The sequence below is a fragment of the Engystomops pustulosus genome, chromosome 10 (assembly GCF_040894005.1).
Source record: "Engystomops pustulosus chromosome 10, aEngPut4.maternal, whole genome shotgun sequence".
In the NCBI taxonomy this organism is placed as follows: domain Eukaryota; kingdom Metazoa; phylum Chordata; class Amphibia; order Anura; family Leptodactylidae; genus Engystomops; species Engystomops pustulosus.
The window spans coordinates 38,658,786-38,684,395 of NC_092420.1; the positions used below are offsets into that span (position 1 = coordinate 38,658,786).

The 25,610-nt window shown below is 40.0% G+C and overlaps 1 protein-coding gene across 2 annotated transcripts in view; it reads left to right on the plus strand.

Moving 5' to 3' along the window:
- Nucleotides 1-25,391, plus strand: part of SCYL3 (SCY1 like pseudokinase 3) — a 35,291-nt gene extending 9,900 nt beyond the window's left edge. Inside the window, exons 8-12 of one of the 2 annotated variants that reach the window (XM_072128858.1) lie at nt 328-473; nt 668-839; nt 18,284-18,454; nt 23,943-24,565; nt 24,924-25,391. In XM_072128858.1, the coding sequence (XP_071984959.1) occupies nt 328-473; nt 668-839; nt 18,284-18,454; nt 23,943-24,565; nt 24,924-24,989 (1,178 nt within the window). In that variant the 3' untranslated portion in view covers nt 24,990-25,391. Of the gene's footprint in view, nt 1-285; nt 474-667; nt 840-18,283; nt 18,455-23,942; nt 24,566-24,923 lie in introns of both variants that reach the window. The other variant, XM_072128857.1, reaches the window with a different exon arrangement.
- The last annotated feature ends 219 nt before the right edge of the window (nt 25,392-25,610 follow it).

Sequence of the window (25,610 nt, forward strand, 5' to 3'; positions counted from 1 at the left end):
GGACTGAATAGTACATGTCTGGCCACTGCTGTCAGAGATTGAGATGGTCGTATCCGAGGAAGCTATCTCGTTTCTAAGGACAACATGGCAACATTTATGAGAAATTATCTTCACACAGGAACATTTTTTTAATAACATCTAATTGAAGAAATGTTTACATATGGTAAATGAATTAAATTGAATGTAAATGCCCAGATAGGAATACCCCTTTAAGCTCCAAAATGGCTGCATCCTAGGGGTTAAAATATTTCTTGAATTGTTTCCACTTCGGTTATTTTGATATAGATATTATGGGAAGAAACCGTGAAGATTGCCTTCTGTCCCCAGCTCTCTTCCAGACCAAAGTAATCCCAGTATTGATGAAAATGTTTGAAGTACATGAAGAACATGTTCGTGTGGTATTGCTTACCCATATAGATGCTTATGGAGAGCTCTTCACATTAAAAGAGCTGAAAGACATTATCCTTCCACAAGTAAGTGCATTTTGTAATGATAGATGTTCAGTATAACACTATAAAATGGCTGATTTCAGCTTTTTCTCCTTATTTGATATTTTTTCTTTGTTTATAAATGTCTGTGTTTCATAGACCGTTATATGAAGACCGGCCTATAATTTCTTTCCTAATTGTTTTTGTATTGAAATTTTATATCTGACCGTGTCTTTTAGGTTCTCCTGGGTTTACGTGACACAAGTGATTTAGTAGTATCTGTAACCCTTCGTGGCCTAGCAGCATTGGTGTGCTTACTTGGACCAGAAGTAGTTGTTGGTGGTGGAAGAGTTAAGATTTTCAAAAGTACTATCCCTGGATTTACAAAAACTACAGATACAACTCCTGAAGGTAACAACATCAGAAATATGAAGCATTTTCTCTTGTTAAAAATGTTTAGAAAAATTGGTACCAGCATACAAGGCTAAAACAATAGGAACAATATGGCTTCTGTTTTGTGGCCCATGGTCTGTGTCTAGCCACAAAAACATGCTTTTTTTCAGTATGTAATTTTATAACATTTTAGGTTCTGCAGAATTTTGTAGTACAGATGGCGTTTGTTGTTTTGCCCGTTGTTTAGCTCGGGGACAATTTCCCTCACTTGGTAACGGTAATGTACATGAGCCTCCACTGGGAGTGTAGTTATGTAGTCTCTGTAATGTTTGAAGACATTATTAGCACAATATCCTGACACCTCTATTCCCATATTTATTCTCTTTATATAAAGTGAGATTATTTATTTATAGATATTTATGTATGTATCTAGAGCTATTTTTGTGCTGTGGGGTTCCCCTTACATATTCTTGTTTAAATTGAAATCTTTAAAACCAGAAAAAGTCTGCACCGATTTGACACATTGTGGGTTCCCATTGAGATCAGCAGGAGACTTCTTGCTACAGTTTTTTCATGTGTGGAAGTACCCTTAGGCTGCTGGTTTGTCTCCATGGCTTATGGCAGGATGGATAACTCGGAGAGAAAGGGAAACCGATAACAATGACATGGGAGCATGCTCTTAGCCTAGAGGCTTATTAGCATAGTCTTAGAAAGGGGATTCTTTACTTTAAGACAAGGGTGGGCACTTAATTTTCCTATCGGGCCACATGAGAATGTGGAATGGAGAGCCAGACGAATATATTTAGTTCTATGTAATGACCATCTAATGATGTCCCCCTTCATAACACCCCCTTTTATCACACCTTCATTCATTATGCTACCTTTTATAATTGTACTCACTCCTTGTGCCCATTTTTATAATGCCCCCTTTTGCCCCTCCCATTATTCGCCTATATATAGTGCCTCCTTTTTCAATGAAAAAAGTACTCCACTTTCTGGTCTTCAGCGGCGGCTGTCGTTGGCCCTACAGCAAGGCTGCCGTTGAGGTCATTACTTTATGCGTTGGGAGCTGTGCTGTCCATAGTGGCAGAGCAGGGAGTGTATTAGTCCCTGCTCTGCCACAGCTTGGTAGCTACAACTGTAGCCTCACATGAGCCAGACTCCAATGTTCCTGCTTGACTGCCCACCACGATTGCGGTCACATGGGGTGACTCAAAAACAATCAACGGGCCACACAATGCCCGACACGGCTGTAAGATCACATAGAATGCAGTAAATGGAGGAATTGCACTCAGGAGGAACTTTCTGTAAATAAAAAAAGTGGGCGACCACTTTCGGTAAATTATTAATATTATTTGTGTAATGAAAAGTTATAAAATTTTTCAATATATTTTCTGTATCCATTCCTCATGGTTTTCTAGATCTCTGCTTGCTGTACTTCTATAGAAAGCTTCTCTATTTACTTCCAGTGGTAAGAATTTGTCCATGGAGATTGGAGATGTGATACACATGCAGGTGCATGTATAACTTTTCCTTCCACAAACTATTAATTATTTGCTGAAAGTGGACAACCCCTTTTAAGCTTCTTCTTAGAAATGTACAGGTGTTGGTTTCATCCACACCTTTGTTGTATACTGAAAATAAAGCACAAATAAAGTTTTAAGATGACTTTTCTTCCTGAAGGCTATATGGACTTCTGCTTATCTTGACTGCACTACAATTGTAAGCCAGCTGGTGATAGTTTACTTTGTTGAAGTTCAAGTTCTGGATGGTATTAAAAGATTCTAGATTCTTTGGATGGGACAGTGAACCAGGGAGTTCTTTTGACTACCATTTTTTCTCCACAATAGGACAATTGACTGAGCCTTAACCTACTTGCATACTATGGCTCTTTTCACGCCTAATATATGCTCTCCCGGCTGATGGAGCGCTGCTCCTCCCTCTCCATAGCGAAGTACGATTCTTGGCCGTAAACATAGGAAAAGATATAGAGCAGATAGACATCTAATGGGACATACACTCACCGGCCACTTTATTAGGTACACCTGTCCAACTGCTCGTTAACACTTAATTTCTTATCAGCCAATCACATGGCGGCACATTTAGGCATGTAGACATGGTCAAGACAATCTCCTGCAGTTCAAACCGAGCATCAGTATGGGGAAGAAAGGTGATTTGAGTGCCTTTGAACGTGGCATGGTTGTTGGTGCCAGAAGGGCTGGTCTGAGTATTTCAGAAACTGCTGATCTACTGGGATTTTCATGCACAACCATCTCTATGATTTACAGAGAATGGTCCGAAAAAGAAAAAACATCCAGTGAGCGGCAGTTCTGTGGGCGGAAATGCCCTGTTGATGCCAGAGGTCAGAGGAGAATGGGCAGACTGGTTCGAGCTGATAGAAAGGCAACAGTGACTCAAATCGCCACCAAGGTAGGCAGAAGTGCGTCTCTGAACGCACAGTACGTCGAACTTTGAGGCAGATGGGCTACAGCAGCAGAAGACCACACCGGGTGCCACTCCTTTCAGCTAAGAACAGGAAACTGAGGCTACAATTTTCACAAGATCATCGAAATTGGACAGTAGAAGATTGGAAAAACGTTGCCTGGTCTGATGAGTCTCGATTTTCTGCTGCGACATTCGGATGGTAGGGTCAGAATTTGGCGTCAACAACATGAAAGCATGGATCCATCCTGCCTTGTATCAACGGTTCAGGCTGCTGGTGGTGTCATGGTGTGGGGAATATTTTCTTGGCACTCTTTGGGCCCCTTGGTACCAATTGAGCATCGTTGGAACGCCACAGCCTACCTGAGTATTGTTGCTGACCATGTCCATCCCTTTATGACCACAATGTACCCAACATCTGATGGCTACTTTCAGCAGGATAATGCGCCATGTCATAAAGCTGGAATCATCTCAGACTGGTTTCTTGAACATGACACTGTACTCAAATGGCCTCCACAGTCACCAGATCTCAATCCAATAGAGCATCTTTGGGATGTGGTGGAACGGGAGATTCGCATCATGGATGTGCAGCCGACAAATCTGCGGCAACTGTGTGATGCCATCATGTCAATATGGACCAAAATCTCTGAGGAATGCTTCGAGCACCTTGTTGAATCTATGCCACGAAGAATTGAGGCAGTTCTGAAGGCAAAAGGGGGTTCAACCCGTTACTAGCATGGTGTACCTAATAAAGTGGCCGGTGAGTGTATATCCAGCCGCTGTCTTGCAAGTGTGAAAGGGGCCTAACGTGCATTACACAAGCCACAAACTACTAACCCATGGTTGTTTGTTTGCAACCTGTGTGAAGTCTGCTCATACAGTGATGAACATAGAAATGACTACCCACAGAGTAAACATTGTCAGGTATAGGACCTGCTCACATGTTCTGTAGAAACGCATAGAGAGGTGTACTTTCTGTGAAAACGGCAGCTAGCACATGTCCAAAGTAAGCTGTCATCTGCATAAGGTCTACTGGGGTTTTTTGTTGTCCTCTGGATTAACATTGTAGGATAATTGTTCGAAATTGATGCATGCCTGGACAATACAAGTTGTTTATTAGATGTTTGCTGCATCTTTTCATAAAGTGTAAATGTTGTAGGATCTCTACTAGAGCAATGGCATGTTTTAGGTTATATTATTTTATAACATAGGTCCCCTCTTTCCTTTGTGTTAGCCAAATTTTCTTAGGTCACTAGATCTTGTATATTGTGGTTAAAAAGTCAGCTGTCCGCAGTTTTTATTCTTTTTGCCACTCTTGGGGCTTTGTGATATGCCATGCTTATTTTGTTTCCCAGTACGTGAGTGAGAATGCACTTTTTCTAACACACTTTGAGGATTGATTCTTTATTTTTCCCCTTTTGTTGTTCTCCTTTCTCAGTTTATTGGATTTTTTTTTTTTTAGCTAGAAGCATGTAGATTTTTTTGTACTTTATAATATTAACATATTTGTTTTATGGACTTTTTCACCTTTTACTAGACAGTCTTATAATGTTGGATCTTTTTTCATAGCTTTGCCTTTTACATCTCTACATTCTCCTCCTGATTGGATATAAGTATGCTGTCAATGAAAACACTAACCTGAACATCTATATAAATTGAGGCCCAGGTTTTGGAAGAACAGGATATTCTTCTCTTCAACGTGAAGATGATGCAACAACCCTGGTTAGAATATCCAATATTAGATTTCCTGCTAAACCGCCAAAACAAAGTATAACGTACATTCCCATCTTCTTTTACCTCTTCATTGGATTTTCTTCTGGGACGTTCCAGTCAGTTTTGTGTTGGTACAACCATATTTTCTCTTTTTATATACAGTTTCTTCACATTTCAGGACCTCAATCTATATAATGACACATTGCTATGCTATAACTTTGCAATTTTCTTAAACCTTTACAACCATTTTATGGACTTCTGCTTCTTCTGTGAAGTAGATTTCCCATTGTTGGAAATAACAACAACAACAACTTGCACTAGCTATTTTCATTACTGCCCTAGAGATTTATTAGGCCTGCGGCTCGATTTGCTGTTGAGTTAATTTTAACCATGAATATACCTCACGTCTCTGAAGCTTGGAAATAAGAAATTGTCAGCATTTGGAATTATAGACCTCTTTGAGCTCCTGGTTTTTAGACTTTGTTCAGTACTGGCTGATCATTTTCTATTCCTATTTTCTATCTCCTTTGGATGCTTTGCTGCAAGAGATTGGTTACTGTGTTGATTGTAGAGTTTTTTTGAGGGAAAATGCTACATAGCTAAAATCTTTAAACATAACATTCTTGAGGGTAAGCCTGAATTCACACTGCATTGCTCAGTGGCCATGCCACTGGTACAGGAAGAAGCTCATGTTCACAAAGATGTAAGCTTACTGTAATTATCGGTAAAAAATAACTATGGGAAATAATAATATAATAACTATAATGATCTATGGGAAATAAGAGATGAATATCTGGAAAGGCTAAGTACAGGTGGTCCCCTACTTAAGAACACTCGACTTACATACGACACCTAGTTACAAACGGACCACTGGATATTGGTAATTTATTGTACTTTAGTCCTAGGCTACAATATGCAGCTGTAACAGTTATCACAGGTGTCTGTAATGAAGCTTTATTTTTAATCCTGGTTCTTATGACAACACAACATTTTTAAAATCCAATTGTCATAGAGACCAAAAAAGTTCTGGCTAGGATTACAATGATAAAATATCTCCAAAAGCTATTAAACTTAAGCCCTTAAGGACAGGGCACTGCTTCCATAGTTTCTTTCTTAGATGCCGGATGGCATTGAAAACTTTTAATGCAAAAAGGGTGTACAATGCATAAAGCCCTGAGACTTGATCAGGTATGACATACACTTAGAGTACACAGGTATTATGTAAGTAATGCTGCCTCTATTGCTCTATGTTTATCTCATTCCTGATGAAGGCTTTGATTCAGGGCCGAAATGTGTTGTATATCCTTTTTGAATTGAAAGCATTGCTGTCATGGTGTCTGAGAAGTAATTACATAAGCAGCACCATCTCCTAGTCATGTATGTATATATCTACCTTGTTATCTCTGTATTTTACATGTTACCCTGCTTAAAGAACAGTTGATGCAGGATGAAATGGTGTTTACAGTAGGACCATATTGGGGTTCTCAGGGTTTTTTGGTTTTTAAGTAACTTTAAAATTAGTTTTTATTTTAATTGTATGGGCTTTTATGGTTGATGTTTTTAAAGCCACGTTACTAAATAAAATCAATATGACTTAAAATGTAAACTTTATTCAATTGTAAATATTGGAAATTGACAATGGAAAGTGACAATGTGTTTGTTTGGCAGCATTACTTAGATATATCTATCTGATGAATTGTGATGGCGAAGGAGCCCTCTACTGTAAATACTTTGATGCCTCTATCAAAGAAATCATAGTTGTATCAGCATCTTGCCTTGCTCATATGTAGTCTGTAGTCAACACTGTTGAATCTGACTCCAGGTACCCATGTGGTGTGTTTTTTTTTTTTTTGTGTTTTTTTGTGTTTTTTTTTTTTTGGTTTAATCCCACATATCATAAGAGTTCTTGTTACTCTTGCTGGGTGTTAAAAAAGACCTGTCTCCAGAATCTTACCATTCTGACTAACAATGCCTGCAAAGGGTTACCAGTCCTCCCCATATGACTTAAAAATAGATGCCAGTGAGGCATTGTACCTTAATTACAGTGATTGGGTACTGCACTCCTGTTTCAGTATTTGATGATGCCAAAATAGGGTCCCAACCCCGTATGCAAGTAATGAAATGGAAGATGGCACTCAATCCAATTAAAAGCATTTATTTTCAAAATTGGATTTGGTGCCCTCTTCCATATCCTTCCTTGTACTTGGGGACCATCTGCTAATATTCAACAACAGACAAATAAAGCTCTATGTACATATGGGAAATATTGTGTCAATTTTTTTACACAGTGCCTTGTGTTATATTCATTTCCCGTGACCAGAGTGACACCACTGTAGGTCTTTCCGCCTTCTAACAATAGCAAACTATTCCCCATGTATCTGATTATATGAACTCACAGCAGCCTCCATGGAGGATGGAGAGGAGGAAGTCCATGAAGGCTCCTGTGACTTCATGTGATCACATACAGTACTGTATGGGTACAGTTTGCTATTGTTAAGAGGCTAAAGGACCTGAGATAATGTCATCCTGGTCACATGACTTGAACTGCTGAATAGTAAGGAGGCATAAGGTTATGGGTGGAGCCGGCCAAGCAGGATACGCCCCCTCTGATGCCAGGTAGTGTAAGATGAAGAATGGTGTTGGTAAGTTAATAGGTTCCCATAGAGCCCTATCACTAGCTTTATATGTGGAAATGTGGTGACAGGTTCCCTTCTAGTGGCTGCCTAAAGAGGTATTGTTTTCTTTCTCCATATTTGCATGTTTCCCAGAATCCCCTAGTCTTCATTGTGATGTCTACATTGCTTTGTCATTCCTCTAAATCTGGCTGTTTATTCTACTATATTGCACAACAAGGTAGACTTCGCTTCCCAATATGGAATTTGTACGTTTGGGCAGATTTATGAAGGATTACTAAAAAATAATCTTTTTTGCCCGTAACAACTGATAATGGCATAGTTGGTGTTCTATGAAAGCTTTTCTGTGATTCCTTGCTCTGGGCATTAAAAATTGTTTTAGTTTTTTTAGATCATTTTTATCCATGTCTCACATTGTAGTATGATCTGTCTGAAGCAGACTATTGTGGAATAGTCTGGCAAGGTTGGGAAACAGCCATTGCTATGATAAGAGGTCACACTTCATACATGCATACATAAATTCCTCTACACAATACTATCATGATAGTGTCTAGCACACACATGATCAAAATTGTTGGTGCCTCTTGTTTAATGAAAAAAAAACCACAATGGTCTCAAAAATGACCCTGACAAAATGTCAAATTAAATTTCTATAAAGACATTGCTTTTCAACCATTCTTCAATATAATTAAACAAAATACCTCATGCAACAAGCCTGGACAGAAACTTATTATACCTTTTAACGTAATATTTTGTTACACAACCTTTTAAAGGGGTTATCCGGGTTTACATTTTTTTTATGTCCGGGCTGGGGAAGGCTAGTTAAACATAATAAACATGGACTTACCACCTCCGGCGCCGCCGATGTCCCGCGCCGCGGTCCCTTCGATCCGTGCCCCTGTTTGTTTACAGGGGCACGGAAGCCGCGCACAGGGAGCTTCCGGTCCACGATGTGGACGGCTCCTCCCATGCGTCCCTATCTCTCAGCGTTGTAAGCGCTGAGAGATGGTGCGCATGGGAGCTTCCGGCCGGCCGGAAGCTCCCTGTGCGCCGGTGTAATGAAACCGGCGCACAGAGAAGACGGGCCGCGGCGCGGGACATCGGCAGCACCGGAGGAGGTAAGTACATGTTTATTGTGTTTAACTAGCCCTCCCCAGCCCGGACATAAAAAAAAATTTAAACCCGGATAACCCCTTTAAGGCAATAACTGCAATAAAACGATTTCTGTAACTGTCAATAAAACTTTTGCACCTCTCGGCGGTATTTTGGCCCACTCCTCATGAGCAAACTGCTCTGGGGTTTGAAGGCACCTTTTTCCAGATGGCATGTTTCAACTCCTTCCAAAGATGCTCAATAAGATTTAGGACAGGGCTCAAAGTAGGCAATTTCAGAATATTCCAATGTTTTCCTCTTGGAAGTTTTTACCTGTGGGTTATTCTCCTGTTGCAAGGCCCATGACAAGAGACTGAGACCAAGCATTGTGACACTGGGCAGCGCCTTTCTCTCTCTAATCCTTTTATAGTCTTGAGATTTCATTGTACCCTACACAGATCGGCGCTGGAACATAACAGAGCCTCCTCCGTGTTTCACAGTAGGGACAGTGTGGTTTTCAAGATGTGCTTTATTTTTCCATATCAACAGATGTGCCTTGCCAAAAACTTCGATTTTAGTCTCATCTGTTCATAGAACATTCTCCCAGAAGCTTTGTAGCCTGTCAACATGTAGTTTTGCAAATTCCAGTCTTGCTTTTTATGATTTGTTTTCAGCAAAGTCCAATTTGGATCAGACAACAACAGATGGGGTGATCTGACACTGACACCTTGAGCTTGAAGTTCACCTTTAATCTCACTAGAACTGGACTCTTACCATTTGTATTGTATCATCTCTTTAATTTGTCATCAATTTTCCTCCTCCGGCCATGTCCAGGGAGGTTGACTACAGTCCCATAGATCATAAATTTCTGAATAATATGTGCAACTGTAAGTCATTGGAACATCAATCTGCTTGGAGATGGTGTTATAACCTTTTACCTATTAACATTCTTGTCTATAATTTTTTTTTTTCTGAGCTCCTGAGACAACTTTCCTTCATTTCCTCTGGTTCATGTTGAGTGTAGTACAGACCATGTCACCAAACTGCACAGCGAGTAGCTGTAGCCCCTACATATTGGCCACTGACTGATAACAAGATTGTAAACACCAGTTATGCATATTAGTGGACACACCTTGATTTAACATTTCCTTTTGCTCAAATCTTTTTAGGATACCATCATTTCTGTCCTGGTTTGTTTCATGAGTTTTATTTCTGGTGAAGCATGGTTGAAAAGCAATGCCTGCCTTTCATTTGTTCATTTGCATAGAAATGTGACCTTCATGGGTTTTTCTTTTATTAAACAAGGAGTACCAACAATTTTATCCATGTGTATGTATTGCAGTTAACTATAAATTATAGCAAGGCAACCATTGGTAAATCCTACATGCTAGTTAGTTCTTAGGCTACATTCACACACGTATTCTTAGTCTTCCTTTAAAATGTACAAGTGACTCGTCTACACAAATACATTTTTCAGGTGTGAAGGCCTCAAAAAACTTGGTGCTAAAGTCATCAAGGATTGACCTAATTTTGTATAGACGAAATGACGGGTTGCTTTGAGGTTGGCTCTGCGAATTGTCATTGCAGTATAAAAACTTTAGAATGGCCTCAAACCGCGTGCGAGTCATTACTATGCGATACTTTAGGAGTACTTTAAAAATATCAGGACTCCAATACTGCCTTATCTCCAGGTTTTTTTGACAATGCCCATATGTAACACAAGACCGTAAAACTTCATCATTTCTACCGCATCTACAGAGGTCCAGCTAGAAAATTATGAATTTGGGTTTTGTGTCAAAAACTGTTGGGCATGCAAATTTGTTTGGACCACCATCAAATTCACAAGGTCCTCAGAGAAAAAGACTTGGAAGGACTCACAGAAATTTACTTTTTCAGTCTCAAAATTAATTCCTGAACTTCCCACAAACTCAGAAATTTGAGGCTCATAATTATCAGGGGGGTCATTGGGGGCTGGGGTACAGCCTCAACCGATGCCTTGGGGCGCCTTCTGGAGGGCCCCTTATCACCGGATGAGGAGCATGGGAAATAGAGGAACGTGGCATTCTCCCCTTATGAATCGGTATCGGAGGCAAGAAAGACATGTGCCTTCTCTGCTGAAAAGTTTCTTTGGGATGAATGGGACATGCCACCGATCGATCTGGGAGGTGGCATGATGCCACCTCTATTCTGTGACCCATGGTGGTGATCTGGTGCTGTGTTGCACAGCACCATTCACCACCTTTCCACTTACTGTCCCTCCATTCCTGTCTGACATGAGGCTGGTGGGGGGCAGCACTCTGCACCACCCCCGGAGGACTCAGGGATGGTGGCGTGATGTCTTCCCAGGCATGCACCTCGGCGGTACCGATCGCTGCCCAACATGTCGGTCTTTACAGACTGACAGATCGGATCGCTCAGGAGGGTGGCACTATGCCACCTGGCAGAAGGAGGTGATCGTTGCTTCCAAGGACCGCATCGATCACCTCCTTCTACGCTGTTGAGATTTGAATACAGCATCTTTTAACTATTACATTGCTGCAATCGGCTGGTCAGAATTGACCAGCTGGTTGCAACGATCGTGGGCATGGAGGGGGGGAGTGACCCCCCCCCCTCCCCCTGGTCCTTGAGGGGAGATATAGACACAGTGATCGTTACAATCCATGACGTAATAGCACTGCAAAATGTCGGGAAGGGGTTAAATACCCCTGGCAATACTGCCAGAGGCATTTAAAGGAAATCTACCATTTTGATTTCATAAATTATGAACAAAACATACCTTGAGAATGCTGTAGCTACACTATTGCAGAAACACTTCTTGTTTAACCCCTGTGCTGAGTGGTTTTGCTGAAAAAACAATTATTAAATTCAGGATAATGAGGCTCTGGCTCTGCTTTGCCTGGCTCAGTGCTTCTCCTCTTGCACTGCTTCAGAGAATGATGTGTTGTGCTTGTCAGGCAGAAGTAATCAATCGCTGCACCATCCCTCAAATGCTGTGTATAAGTTATTCAGCACAGGTTGATTATTCCTGTCTGGATAGTTCAGAAAGCTCTGTGTAATGTATTTATGAATAGCAAGTTGCATGCAACCCATGTTTCCCAAAATCCTGAATTTTATAAATTGTTTTTTCAGCAAAACCACTCGGATCAGGAATTAAACAAGATATGTTTCTGCATCAGTGCAGCTAAAGCATTCTCGGGTTGTGTTTGGTTCATAACGCATTAAATCAAATGGTAGATGTTTGTATAAGACTCTACGTGCTGTCATTTATGCCGATCTGTAGCAATGTTCCGGTGGCACAGATCCATGGCAAAACTGGCGTAACCTGCTATACAATAGTATTGCAGTATATGTGGTAGGAACAATCAGATCCTCTAAGGTTAAAGTAACCTAGGGGGGCTGAAAAACCATGAAAAACATTTCAAATCACCCCCTTTCCTTAGATCTGATATAAAAAAAAAATATCAAAATCTATTTGACATCATAAAACCTATATAACTGTGGGATCCCTGTAATTGTACCGACCAGAAGTATAAAGTAGAGATGGAACGATCAGTGAAGGCCGTAAAAGCAGAGCCCAAACGAAAATGGTGCAAATGTTTAGTTTTTTTTTTCTTCTCTTTTTCACCTCATTTGTAATTTGTTTCCTGCTTCTCAGTACTGTATATAACATGGAATATTAAAGAGGACCTGTCACCCATAAAAAAGCCCTAGGAGCTGCTCACTAAAGTAATGAGCTCCTAGCGCAGTGGTTCTCAACCTGTGGGCCGCGACCCCGGCGGGGGTCGAATGACCCAAAAACAGGGGTCGCCTAAAGCCATCGGAGCCACGATTTTATTGCATTTCTGTCACAAATACAATATTCTTGTACATGGTTTGGGGTCACCGCAAAATGAGGAACTGTATTGCGGGGTCACAGCATTAGAAAGGTTGAGAACCACTGTCCTAGCGCTATCTCCAGTGCAGCAGTGTTGCGCTGTTAGTGTTATCAGGATTAACCACTTTGGGACTCAGCCTATTTTGGCCTTAAGGACGCGGTTCAATTTTTCAAATCTGCCCTGTGTCACTATAAGTGGTTATAGCTTTAGGACGCTATGAGATATCCAGGGGATTTTGAGATTTTTTTTTGTTTTGTTTTCTCGTGACACATTGTACTTCAAAGTACCGTATATTCCAGCGTATAAGACGACTTTTGAAGACAGAAAAATCTTCTGTCTAGTCTGGGGTCGTCTTATACGCCGGTAATCGCGACCGCCCGCCGTGTATTCACGGCGGCGGTCGGGTCGCGCTGCATGGAGAGGGCTCACGGGCTGAGCCCTCTCCATAGCCGGTAAGTCTTTGCGGCATATTGTTGTGTTTTCACAGCTTTGCCGGCAGCCTCAAAAAGATAGTGGCGCATGGGCGCCGCCATCTTACCTGGGATTGCCGCTCCCCGTGATGTCATTGTGGGCGGCGATCCGTCTCCATGGTAGCCTCGGGTCTTCGGAAGACCCGAGGCTATTTCGTTTTAACCCCTTCATTACAATGTGCTGATAGCACATTGTAATGAATGAGGAAAATCCCCATATACTGCCATACTGTAGTATGGCAGTATATGGTAGGATCGATCAGACAACCTAGGGTTAAAGTACCCTAGGGAGTTTGAAAAATAGTTTAAATAAAAATAAAAAAAAGTAAAAAAAAAAAAATAATAATAAAAAAAACCTAAAATTTCAAATCACCCCCCTTTCCCTAGAACTGACTTAAATATAAATAAACAGTAAAAATCATAAACACATCAGGTATCGACACGTCCGAAAATGCCCGATCTATCAAAATATGATAACGGTTTTTCAATGCGTTTAACCCCGTAACGGAAAATAGCGCCCAAAGTCGAAAATGGCACTTTTTTGCCATTTTTGAAAAATATAAAAAAATCTATAAAAAGTGATCAAAAGGTCGTACAGTCCTAAAAATGATATCATTGAAAATATTATCAAATTTCGCAAAAAATGACACCACCCACAGCTCCGTACACCAAATTATAAAAAAAAGTTATTAGCGCCAGAATTTGGCAAAATCAAAAAAATTATTTTTGTACAGGAGGTTTTCATTTTTGTAAATGTATGAAAACATTATAAAACCTATACAAATTTGGTATCCCCTTAATCGTACCGACTCGAAGAATAAAGTAGACATGTAATTTGGGACGCCCAGTGAAAGACGTAATATCCAAGCCCACAAGAAAATGGCGCAAATGCGTTTTTTCACCATTTTCATTGCATTTGGAATTTTGGAATTTTTCCCGCTTCTGAGTACATGGCATGGAATATTTAATCAAATAAAAATTTAAGGTACAGTATGGTAACATTTACAGTAAAATGGACAATGGTAATGTTGTTGTATGCCTTATGTTTATGAGCGACAGTTTTCCTGCTATATACCTGCATGTCATAAGAATTTAAATTAAAAAAAGGACCATGTTAAATTCAAATCTGTTTTTTTTTTTCAATTTTAACCGGTGTTTTGTATGCGTTGGTACGGCGAATATATCTTAAACTCTATATTTTAACAGGAAAGTAGGGGGGTCGTCTTATACACCAGGTCGTCTTATACGCCGGAATATACGGTAGTTTAAAAATTTGGATGATATCTTTTGCGTTTAGTTATGAAAAAAACCTAAATTTGGAAAAATTCTTTATTTTCAAAGTTCTAAATTCTTTACATTTGATACAGATAGTCAAAGCACCCAAATAAATTCATACATTACATTTACCAAATCTCTGCTTTATGTTGGCATGTTTTTTTAAGATTCCACATATTTTACTAGAATGTTATGAGGCTCAGAATTTAGGTGCCATTTTTCACATTTTTGGGAAAATCCGCAAAACCTGTATTTAGATGACTGCAAGAGGCCTAAATAATAGCTAGACTCGTAATTTACCCCATTATGGAAACTACACCCCTCAACGTATGAAAAACCACTCTTAAGAAGTTTGTTAACACTTTAGGTGTTTTATAGGAATTAAAACAAAATGGAGGTGTGGTCTACAAATTGAAATATTTTTTGACAAAAAATTCATTTTGGGTGGAAAATTTAAACCTTTGCAATGGGTTAAATTAAAAAAGGATCCACAAAGTTTAATACCCAATTTCTCCCCAGTACACTGATACCCCATATGTGGTGGTAACCTTCTGTATGGGCGCACGGCCGGGCATAGGAGGGAAGGAGGCGCCATCCAGAACAGATTTGCATTGTCACATTGTACAGGCTATAATTTTTTAGTTTTTTTTAATGTGGACCTATAGGAGCTTTTTTTTTTTTTTTTTTTTGCCACATGCACTTATATTTTTAATTTATTCTAATGTTTAAACTTTTGTGTTTTTGAACTTTTTTTTTTACTTATACATACTTGAACCAGCGATGCTCTGATCGCTGTTTCAAGTCCTATACACTGCTCTACAATACTTATTCATTGTAGAGCAGTGTAATCTGTCTGGCATGCTCGTGCATGCTCAGACAGTTTACAGTCAGACCCGGAGGGGGTCTGACTGCTGCGAGCATCGGGCAGTCCCGGGGCACTTAGCAGTCCTCGGGGCTGCCCAGAAGAGGATCGGATCCCCCGGTAAGCGGCACGGGAGATCCGATCCATAGCGGGACGACCCTTGCACACTAGACAGCTGACAGCCGCTGCTTCTGGTGCCGGCTTCGTTTGTGAGCCGGTGCCGCAAGCGGGACGTTGTAGTGCGTCCTGGTGCTCTAATGAAGCACTCGCCAGGACGTACTATAACTGCTAGTTCTATTTAATCTGCTTATGAAGGTGTTAGTCCATGTTGGGTTCTATCCTTTAGGGTTATTTAGGTTTTGTTTCAGTTAGTTCATCTTGCAGTCTTAAGAGATGCAACAAATCTTCATCCCAACAAAGTATTGGAGAACTGGGATCCTTACTAGTCAATGACTTTTTCCTATTCCATTTCATTTCTTTCCATTTCCTTCCAGCCTTCACATACAATGTTGTTTGCATACAGTACAATAGCTACTAAGATCACGACTAACTTGTACAATAAGTAGTTTAAGAAGGTAATTTCAACAAAATCTTAATAGAATAAAAATCTGAAACCTACACCTAGGCATCTTTCTGGGCAACACTCCCGGACTGTGGACTTTGAACACAATACATTGTTTTTTTTATTTTGTCTAGCATGTTGTGATACAGGCAGGACAGAAGTGGATATGCAAGAATATTATGTATGGTTATTAGTTGATTCAATATAATTATTTTATTTTGATGTTGACGATTAAAGATGGTTTCAAAACCAATTGGCTTCTCCTAAGTAATTTTTTTTTCAACTTTTGGGAGGATCTTTTAGGCCTTAGACCTGACGAGCAAGATTTGATATATATAGAGAGATGGATATATACACTCACCGGCCACTTTATTAGGTACACCTGTACAACTGCTCGTTAACACTTAATTTCTAATCAGCCAATCACATGGCAGCAACTCAGTGCATTTAGGCATGTAGACATGGTCAAGACAATCTCCTGCAGTTCAAACCGAGCATCAGTATGGGGAAGAAAGGTGATTTGAGTGCCTTTGAACGTGGCATGGTTGTTGGTGCCAGAAGATCTGGTCTGAGTATTTCAGAAACTGCTGATCTACTGGGATTTTCACGCACAACCATCTCTAGGGTTTACAGAGAGTGGTCCGAAAAACAAAAAACATCCAGTGAGTGGCAGTTCTCTGGGCGGAAATGCCTTGTTGATGCCAGAGGTCAGAGGAGAATGGGCAGACTGGTTTGAGCTGATAGAAAGGCAACAGTGACTCAGATCGCCACCTGTTACAACCAAGGTAGGCAGAAGTGCATCTCTGAACGCACAGTATGTCCAACTTTGAGGCAGATGGGCTACAGCAGCAGAAGACCACACCGGGTGCCACTCAATTCAGCTAAGAACAGGAAACTGAGGCTACAATTTGCACAAGCTCATCGAAATTGGACAGTAGAAGATTGGAAAAATGTTGCCTGGTCTGATGAGTCTCGATTTCTGCTGCGACATTCGGATGGTAGGGTCAGAATTTGGCTTCAACAACATGAAAGCATGGATCCATCCTGCCTTGTATCAACGGTTCAGGCAGGTGGTGGTGGTGTCATGGTGTGGGGAATATTTTCTTGGCACTCTTTGGGCCCCTTGGTACCAATTGAGCATCGTTGCAACACCACAGCCTACCTGAGTATTGTTGCTGACCATGTCCATCCCTTTATGACCACAATGTACCCAACATCTGATGGCTACTTTCAGCAGGATAATGCGCCATGTCATAAAGTTGGAATCATCTCAGACTGGTTTCTTGAACATGACAATGAGTTCACTGTACTCAAATGGCCTCCACAGTCACCAGATCTCAATCCAATAGAGCATCTTTGGGATGTGGTGGAACGGGAGATTCGCATCATGGATGTGCAGCCGACAAATCTGTGGCAACTGTGTGATGCCATCATGTCAATATGGACCAAAATCTCTGAGGAATGCTTCCAGCACCTTGTTGAATCTATGCCACGAAGAATTGAGGCAGTTCTGAAGGCAAAAGGGGGTCCAACCCGTTACTAGCATGGTGTACCTAATAAAGTGGCCGGTGAGTGTAGATATATATTTTTATTTTAACATTGTGTCTGTCAGATTCCAAAGTCCTATGCAAATTAGCACAAATGGGGTGAGAGCCTGAGATGAGTAACTGTAGATGCTCATATCTTGGGCTCTACAGTACTTAGAGCAATGCTGATATCATATTAAAGAAATACACCATTTAAAACAAGCATACTAAACCAGGGATGCATTCACATTGATCCAAGCACTGTGACTGTGGTAACTTCTTTATATTTGTTATCCATGCCCTCATTTTTAAAATGATTCTAATGAGCCTGAAGGGCTCTGGGGGCATTTACCAGAGCCCTTCAGTGCTGCAGATTCACAGGCTGTTACACTGAGCAGAACATGTCTCACCCAGCCCCCTTGGTGCACAGTCATGGTGCATGGATCTATGAGTAAACATGGTTTATCATGCTTGATTTTAATGGTAAACTTCTTTTTAAAGATAAGAAGCTCATCTTTCAAATTGCATCAGGCTTACGGTGCTGTGAGATGCAGTACTCAAGATGCATTCAGCTGAAGACCTTGTTTGGAATGTGAACTGCAGATAAAAATCCAGTTCCCATCTTTTTCATTAGCTGCCTATATTATACGACCGCAAGTCTTTTGAGGTTCTAGTCACATCACCAGCAGGTTTTGTGACCGCCGAAACTTCTGGCCCAGCTTGAAGTTCCTATGAACAGACATGGTTGGAGTTGGTGGGTAAGTACTTAAACTGCCAAGTGGCTCCTACTTAAGGTATTGGAGAATTATGGCATCATTGTTGTCTCTTATTGCATACTGGTAGTTCTGCTCCTTTAATGGAGCAGAATATTGAAATACCCTGAAGGAGATGTTGGCCTCAGCCATCCATTTGCAGACTCTGTAAGCCTTAATTTATTGCTACTTTTAATGTCTTATTGTATTGTTGCTATTTTAAGGTAGATTTATGTTTTTTAATCTTTTATAATGCACAGGTTCCCCAGTACATTCGGGTAAGAACCATCTCAGCCTTTCACCGCAGAACAGCTTATCAACTGTACTCTCTAAAAGCAACTTCCCAGAAGTAAATCAGGATTGTTTGGCTCAAGAAGAGTTGCGGGCACATCCTTTGAAGGATTTCAGAAGTAATGATTTCCAAACTGATGGTAAGAGTTGCCTATATATTAAACTGAAGGCTTCATGCTTTAAAGAAATCAAACTTCAGTACAGTATGCTACATGTTTAATAGAAGTAAACCAGTGCCTTTTGGTAGTTTTCCAAAGAGAACAAGATCTGTAAAAATGTTATCTTCATGATTTTTACGGTAACTTAAAATGGGGGGCATATTTAAACCTCTTAGGCTGCAAGTATGATGGTTATCGGCCTTGGCTTACCACCAGTTAGATGCAGCTAAGCCAAAGTACATTGCCATGGTAACAGAAGCTTATGATCTATTATAAACTTCTATTTCTCCTGAGAGGTAAAGGAACATACTCCTGTTCATACTCCTGTTTGTATAAATTGCAATCCACACACTGTTACATTCTGGTTGTATAGGGAGTTATTGTCTACCCACATTAGGCAAACACTTGCTCTGGCAAAGGGCACGCTGGGAGACTGACCATAGTCACGTGACGGATGAGGAGTGGGATCTTTCCCTCTCCTCCCCCAACCTGGCATCCACTAACTTGGGGGACAGAATGTCTCAGGTTTACATATTCTCCAAGTGTACTTGACTATTGTGAGAGTAAATTTCACCCTGGGCTCCCAGACCTCTGAGACCTAAGATAGCTTAATGCATTAAAGCAAATGGTAGATTTCCTTTTAAATGAATGAAGGTACCTTAGGTCTTGGAGTACTTAGGGCAGAGGTCTGGGAACCCAGGGTGAAATTTACTCTGCCAATAGTCAAGTACACTTGGAGAATATGTAAACCTGAGACATTCTGTCCCCTAGGTTAAAAGGAAATCTATCATTTGCTTTTATGTATTATGAATTAAACATGACCTTGAGAATGTTGTAGCTACACTGATGCAGAAACGTATAACGAATAATACGTAATCTCTGTGTTGTCCCTGACAGGCAGAAGTCATCAATTGCTACACCATCCCCCACCTGCTGTGTATGAGTCATCCAGCTCAGGTTGATTTGTCCTGCCTGGACAGTTCAGGCAGCTCATGTATATGTGGAAGTAATGTGTTTATGTAGGCCTGCACCCAGCTTCCCCAAGGTCCTGAATTTTATAAAATTTTTTTTGAGCCAACCATCCAGTTCAGGGATTAAACAATATATATTTCTGCATCAGTCTCACTACAGTATTCTCAAGGTATGTTTGTTTCACAATGCATAAAAACAAATGGTAGATTTCCTTTAACCCTTTCATGACCTGTGACGTAACAACACGTCACAGGTCGGCCGCGGGTGCATGGAGAGGGCTCACGGGCTGAACCCTCTCCTTAGCCTGTAAGTCTTTGCTTTATACAAAGACTTACTGGTAAAACTTGCAATTGGTGCTAGCACCGATCGCGGGTGTTAACAAGCAAAGCTGCCGGCGGCTTCAACCTAGGGAGTCTGAAAAATAGTAAAAGTTAAAATTAGAAAAAAGTTAAAAAAAAAAAAATAAATTATAAACCTCTAAAAATTCAAATCACACCCCCCCTTTACCTAGAACTGATATAAATATAAAAAAATCTGTGAAAATCAGAAACACATTAGGTATGGTCGCATTGGAAAATGCCCGATCTATCAAAATATAATAACTGTTTTTGACTGCATTTAACCCTGTAACGGAAAATGGAGCCCAAAGTGGAAGACGGCATTTTTTGCCATTTTTAAAAATAAAAAAAAAATCTATAAAAAGTGATCAAAAAGTCGTACAGTCCTAAAACTGGTAGCATTAAAAATTTCATCAGAAGTTGCAAAGAGTGACACCTCCCACAGCTCTGTACACCAAAGTATGAAAAGGTTATTAGCGCCAGAAGATGGCAAAATAAAAAAATCTACACAAGTTTTTAATTTTTGTAAATGTATGAAAACATTATAAAACCTATACAAATTTGGTATCCCCGTGATCACACCGACCCAAAGAATAAAGTAGAAATGTAATTTGGGGGCACACAGTGAAAGCCGTAAATTCCAAGCCCCCAAGAAAACGCCATAAATCTGTACAGTAACGCAGAAACATTATTGGACCCACTTGGTGAATACCATAAAAACGAAACCCTAAAAACTCGCCAAAAATTAACATTGTTCATTAAATCCTTTTACAAAAATGTTCTAAAAAGTGATCAAAAAAGTTATGTGCGCCAAAATGGTACCACTGAAAAGGGCAACTCAACACATAAGAAATAAGCCTTAAGCCAAATAATATACCAAATAATATAGTTATGTCTACGAAAAGATGGCGATACGAAAACGAATAAGATTTTCTCTATATTCAAAAAATATATGCAAAAAACTATATAAATGTGGTATCACCATAATCGTAGTGATCTATAGAATAAAGATAATATTATTTTTATGGCATGGCGTATGGCCCCCCAAAAAAAGGAAACCAAGAATTCCCCCCCCCCCATACATTCAAGAGTTAAAATAAATCTCATCAGTAAGCTAATAGCCCACTAAAATGAAGTATTTGTAAAGTGCATCTAATCTTGCAGAAAATAAGCCCTTACATGTAACAAATGTCCATAATATAAGGATTGGCCTTTAAAAAGAGACAATGGAAATCTGCTCTTAATCTTTCTCTATTCCGACCTCCTGACATCTACGCATGTTGACATGTTTGCAGTGTTTCTTCCATCTCTCTGTCCGAACAAACAAATGTAGGTCCTTAATCCAATCAAGACATTTAAATCTTGATGTCTGGACAAATGATAAACCCTTTGCCAGAATAGATTTTTCTGTTTCTGTGAAGGTGTGTGTCGAGAGATTAATTATTTTTGGTGGTTGTTCACCTCTATCCACTATTTCCCCATGTTGTGTCATTGCCTGAAGGTGTACACAATTTGTAACAGGCCTTCCTGTAAAAAAAATGATGCTGTTGTAGAGAAGGTATAGGAGGATATGGAAGGTGCTTGAGGACCTGTGCTTCTCAGGCCAGTCTGAGAGGAAGGTGCAGAATATGGTAAAATAGAGGTAGATATTTGTGTTGATTTCCTCGGTTTCCCCTCCCCCTATTTCTACCGCCTCTTCCTCCTCTACTTGACTGTTTCTGTTTAGATATATTATCCAAATCAGAGCCCGCCAGGTCTAATGTCTGTTTCTTTAATCAAAATCCGGTTGTTCCTTAAATTTCTGTACTATCTTAAATTGTTCATCCAATCTTTTATCTCTTGATGTCCAGCGCAATATTTCAATCACAGGGTTGGAGTTGTTCAGATGCAGGGAGAGCATAGTCGGCTATGATTAAGGACGGTATATCCGCCCGAAACCCGTAAGCTACTGTTGTCCCCCACAAGTATTTGTATTACCTTCATGCGACAGTAAAGGATCAAAAACGCTGTGCTTGGAGCTTGACTGAACCGTTCATTGTTTTTTACTCTGAGAGCAGAGAGTTTGACACCCAAGTCAAGCTTTCCCTGCCTCAAAATGCCCCCTTCGCTATACGTAATTTATGGTCGTGCATTCAGGGACGTCATTGACCAGATCTTTTGATGTCCAGCTCATTGGGGCACATTTACTTACCCGTCCCGTCGCAATCCCTCGTGGTGCGTTGTCCGACGATTATTCGGAGCTGCCGTGATTCACGAAGATTGGTCCAATTCACTAAGATGCTTCCAATTTCCTGCATGAGTCGCTTCCCCGCTGAGGTCCGCCGGAGTTCACCTTCTTCTTCCCCGTGCATGTAAGTGCATGGCTTGCGACAAAATTCTGAATGTTAAATCCTGCGCTTAGACCGACTCAGTCAGGTTGTCTGACGGCCACGCCCCCGATTTGTGTCGCATGAAAGTCGGCGCGATTGCACCAAAATCCGATTGCGTGTGCCAAAAACCCTAGTTAAATGTTTCGCAAAACGCAAAAAGTCAGGAAACCAGACAAAAATGCTGTCCGCGGACCCTTAGTAAATGTGCCCCATTATGTCAATCACAGGGCTGGAGGTGTTCAGAGGCAGGGAGAGCTTGACTTCAATATTAAACTCTCTGCCTCCTTGACTTTATACAACCTGTTAACTTCAAAGTTGATTTTCTGGATGATGCCACCAAGCTGGACCATAAAAGAAAACATGACCAAGAAGCTGTTCAGCTGGTTGACAACTTATTCGTAATGGATAAGTAGGCCAATTTCTGATGACAGGTTCCCTTCAAGGAAGATACGCGCACGCAGTGAGGAGGTGACGCATGTGCATAGTGCCAGTTCAGAGATGTTGGCGCATAGGCATTAAAGAGACATCGGCTTGTAGGCTCGTAAAACCAGGAAGCAAGGCCGAGAGTGGTGACATCCATGCTATCTTCATCTGGGTATCCCACAGGACTTCTCATGCATCAAGCCAAGTACCTTTGCCATGTGCCTGTTTATTATATGCACAGAAAATATAAAATCGGACTTGGTGTTGAGACATGTATGAATTTGCTCATGTCTTATCTAATGCAACAGGTGCAATATGATCTAACCCTGCAACTTATAGTGACCCAGTTATTGGTTCCTGCTCTCGTTGAAGATAATGCTGTAGATCTCATTACATATTGCACATGCCCATAATTTGTTTTGTTGCTGCACTTTATGGTCCATGGGATACATTCACTAATATCTAGGGCTTACCAATTTGTAGATTTATAGCGCTATACCTTGTTCATCACAGGCACTTGTATTTTTTTGGTTTCTCTTTTGACTCTATGAGCATGTGCAATATGAGATGAATTTGATAGCAGCATGAAATTGGATGGTATTGGAATTTTTATATTTACTCTGATTATTGTGAATATTTATTGCAAAGACATTGGTTAGTCCAACTTTTCGCACAGTGAGACCCCTGAGGAGCCGAAATGAACGGAGAAATGCGTAGGGCTAGTGAGTCTGTTTGAAATCGTTGACTAATACCTATAAGTGTATTATATAAACCTAGTGCTATATGTGATGTTTGTTTTGGAGTAGTTAGTGCCCTGTCTGGGAGGCCTCTAAGTTCATACCAGAACATTACTAAAATAACTTTATCAGCAATGATGGACAGTATGTCTTTTTATTAAGGGACTTGATAAAAATTATCTTTTAGATGTTTCTATTTTCTCTATGATTTTGATAAATTCTTGGGAACTCTGCTATTGTGCCCTGCTGAGGGGCTGAATATCAGGTTCTGTGATTTATGTGTGGCAAAAGAAGAACATTTTGAATTTCAAAAATTCAAATTTTTTTTTTTTTTACAGTAACTGTTGAGGAATCATTTTAATAAGCAAGCAGTGTATACTGACAAACAATTAAGGTTGAATAACCTTAATTGTTTGTCAGTATACACTGCTTGCCACATATTAGATTGAAGGTCAAAGGCTGTAAAGCTTGTAATATTTTATTGAAAACTGAATTTGGAACTGTCTACAAATCGAAGGTGGATTTCCACCAGATAACAATGGCAACATATGCATTCAAATTCAATACATATAACAAGCATGTTCATCCATCAATCCAACCGCAATAATGTTGCTTTGTTTTGTTTTTAAAGGAAGTAATTTTTTACACTCAGTAGATGATGTTTCTGAGGTTCAAAAGACTTTCGCCCTTAAATCTGAATATGTACAGTCACCAGAAGATTGGCCGGACTGGAGTGAATCAGATGGTTTCACAGGTGACAATTTAGTCAACCTTCAGCAAATGAGAAAAGAGATTGATGATCCCGATGCTGAACAGTGGGATGACTTCAGTCTATCCAATGATCGCCCCATTCCAGAAGCTGCTAATATCTCCAATGAAGTAAATGTACGTTTCGAAGACAAAGAATGTTCCAGTGTCAGTTTTGTTTCTAGTTCGGACAATATTGCAGCAAGTGGAAATCCCCACACGGACACATTAATAGTGACAAAGCCACCACAAGAAAAAGTCTCTGAAAGGAAATTGGACTCGTGGAATAGTTTGGGTGATGAATTTACAATAAAGGTGAAATGCAAAAGCAGAGATGCTGAGTTGGATTGGTTTGCTGACATGGCACCAGAAATAAAAATTTCTACTGCCTTTTCTTCTCTTGGTTACCAAGAAGAGACTGTAAATGACACAAAGTCCAATGTAGATCCAAATGGTGAACAGTCAACTGCATTTTCTTCAAAATTTGCTGCTACTGATGTTGAAGAGGTAAAAAGCATTATACTTTTATTATTTTATGTACTGTTCCTGATGTTTGCAGGTTCTATTTAATCATTTAAATGTATATATAATCTGAACAGATGTCTATCATTCTAGAACATTGCTCACACAAATAAGGTCACTCTATTAAAAATATTGACAACTTTGGATCATATATTGTTAGTTTGCTCTAATGGTGGCATCCATACATACCCTGATATAGTTTGCGTTATGAAAGAACTCTGATATTGTGCTCTTGTCATTACTGTAGTAGCTCTCATTTACAACATCTGTTTCTGCATATTTTTCCTTTTACCTGTACTTGTGAGTGTGTGTTTAACTAAATATATATATATTTATTTTACAGACTGAAGCAGAAGGTTGGGATGAAGATAATGATTTTGGTTGGGAAGAAGAAGCCCACAATTGGTGACAATTTCTTGACAAATGTCCCATAATATTTATTGTGAAGAGAACTGCCTTCAGTTCTGCAGGCACTCGGCTATGTGCGTTGACCACACATTGTCATGCAAAGGCTACTTGTTGGCTGGAGGCATTAATTCTACTGAACTTAATGGGGTTTATTTCTCTTGGTTTGAAAGTGGATGATTATCTGAAGTTACGTTACACGTTTTCTAGAATGGATGTTTTACGCAACAAAATATATAATTTTACTGGAATTTTTTTTATTTTCGTTATTAATCTTAAGCTGCTTGTTGTACAAATGAATGCCTACCTAAAATATGCTTTTCATCAACTATGTGCAACTTTTCATTGATTTTAAAAGCCATAGTTTCCTATGATGTTCATGTTTTAATAACAAAACTTGAAAGTAGAGCGATCATAATCTCTCATGGTTTTTACACTAAATACATACCACAAAATGATGAAACGAATTAAAATACCATGGTCATTTTCTAAACAATATGAATACATGGGTTTTTGACAGCACAATTGCGGGGAGCATAAATGTAATCAAAGTGTGTATTACAGAATATTAGAACTGCGATTTACAGTCACATTCAATTGCCTTAATTGCTCCTCATGGCCTTGT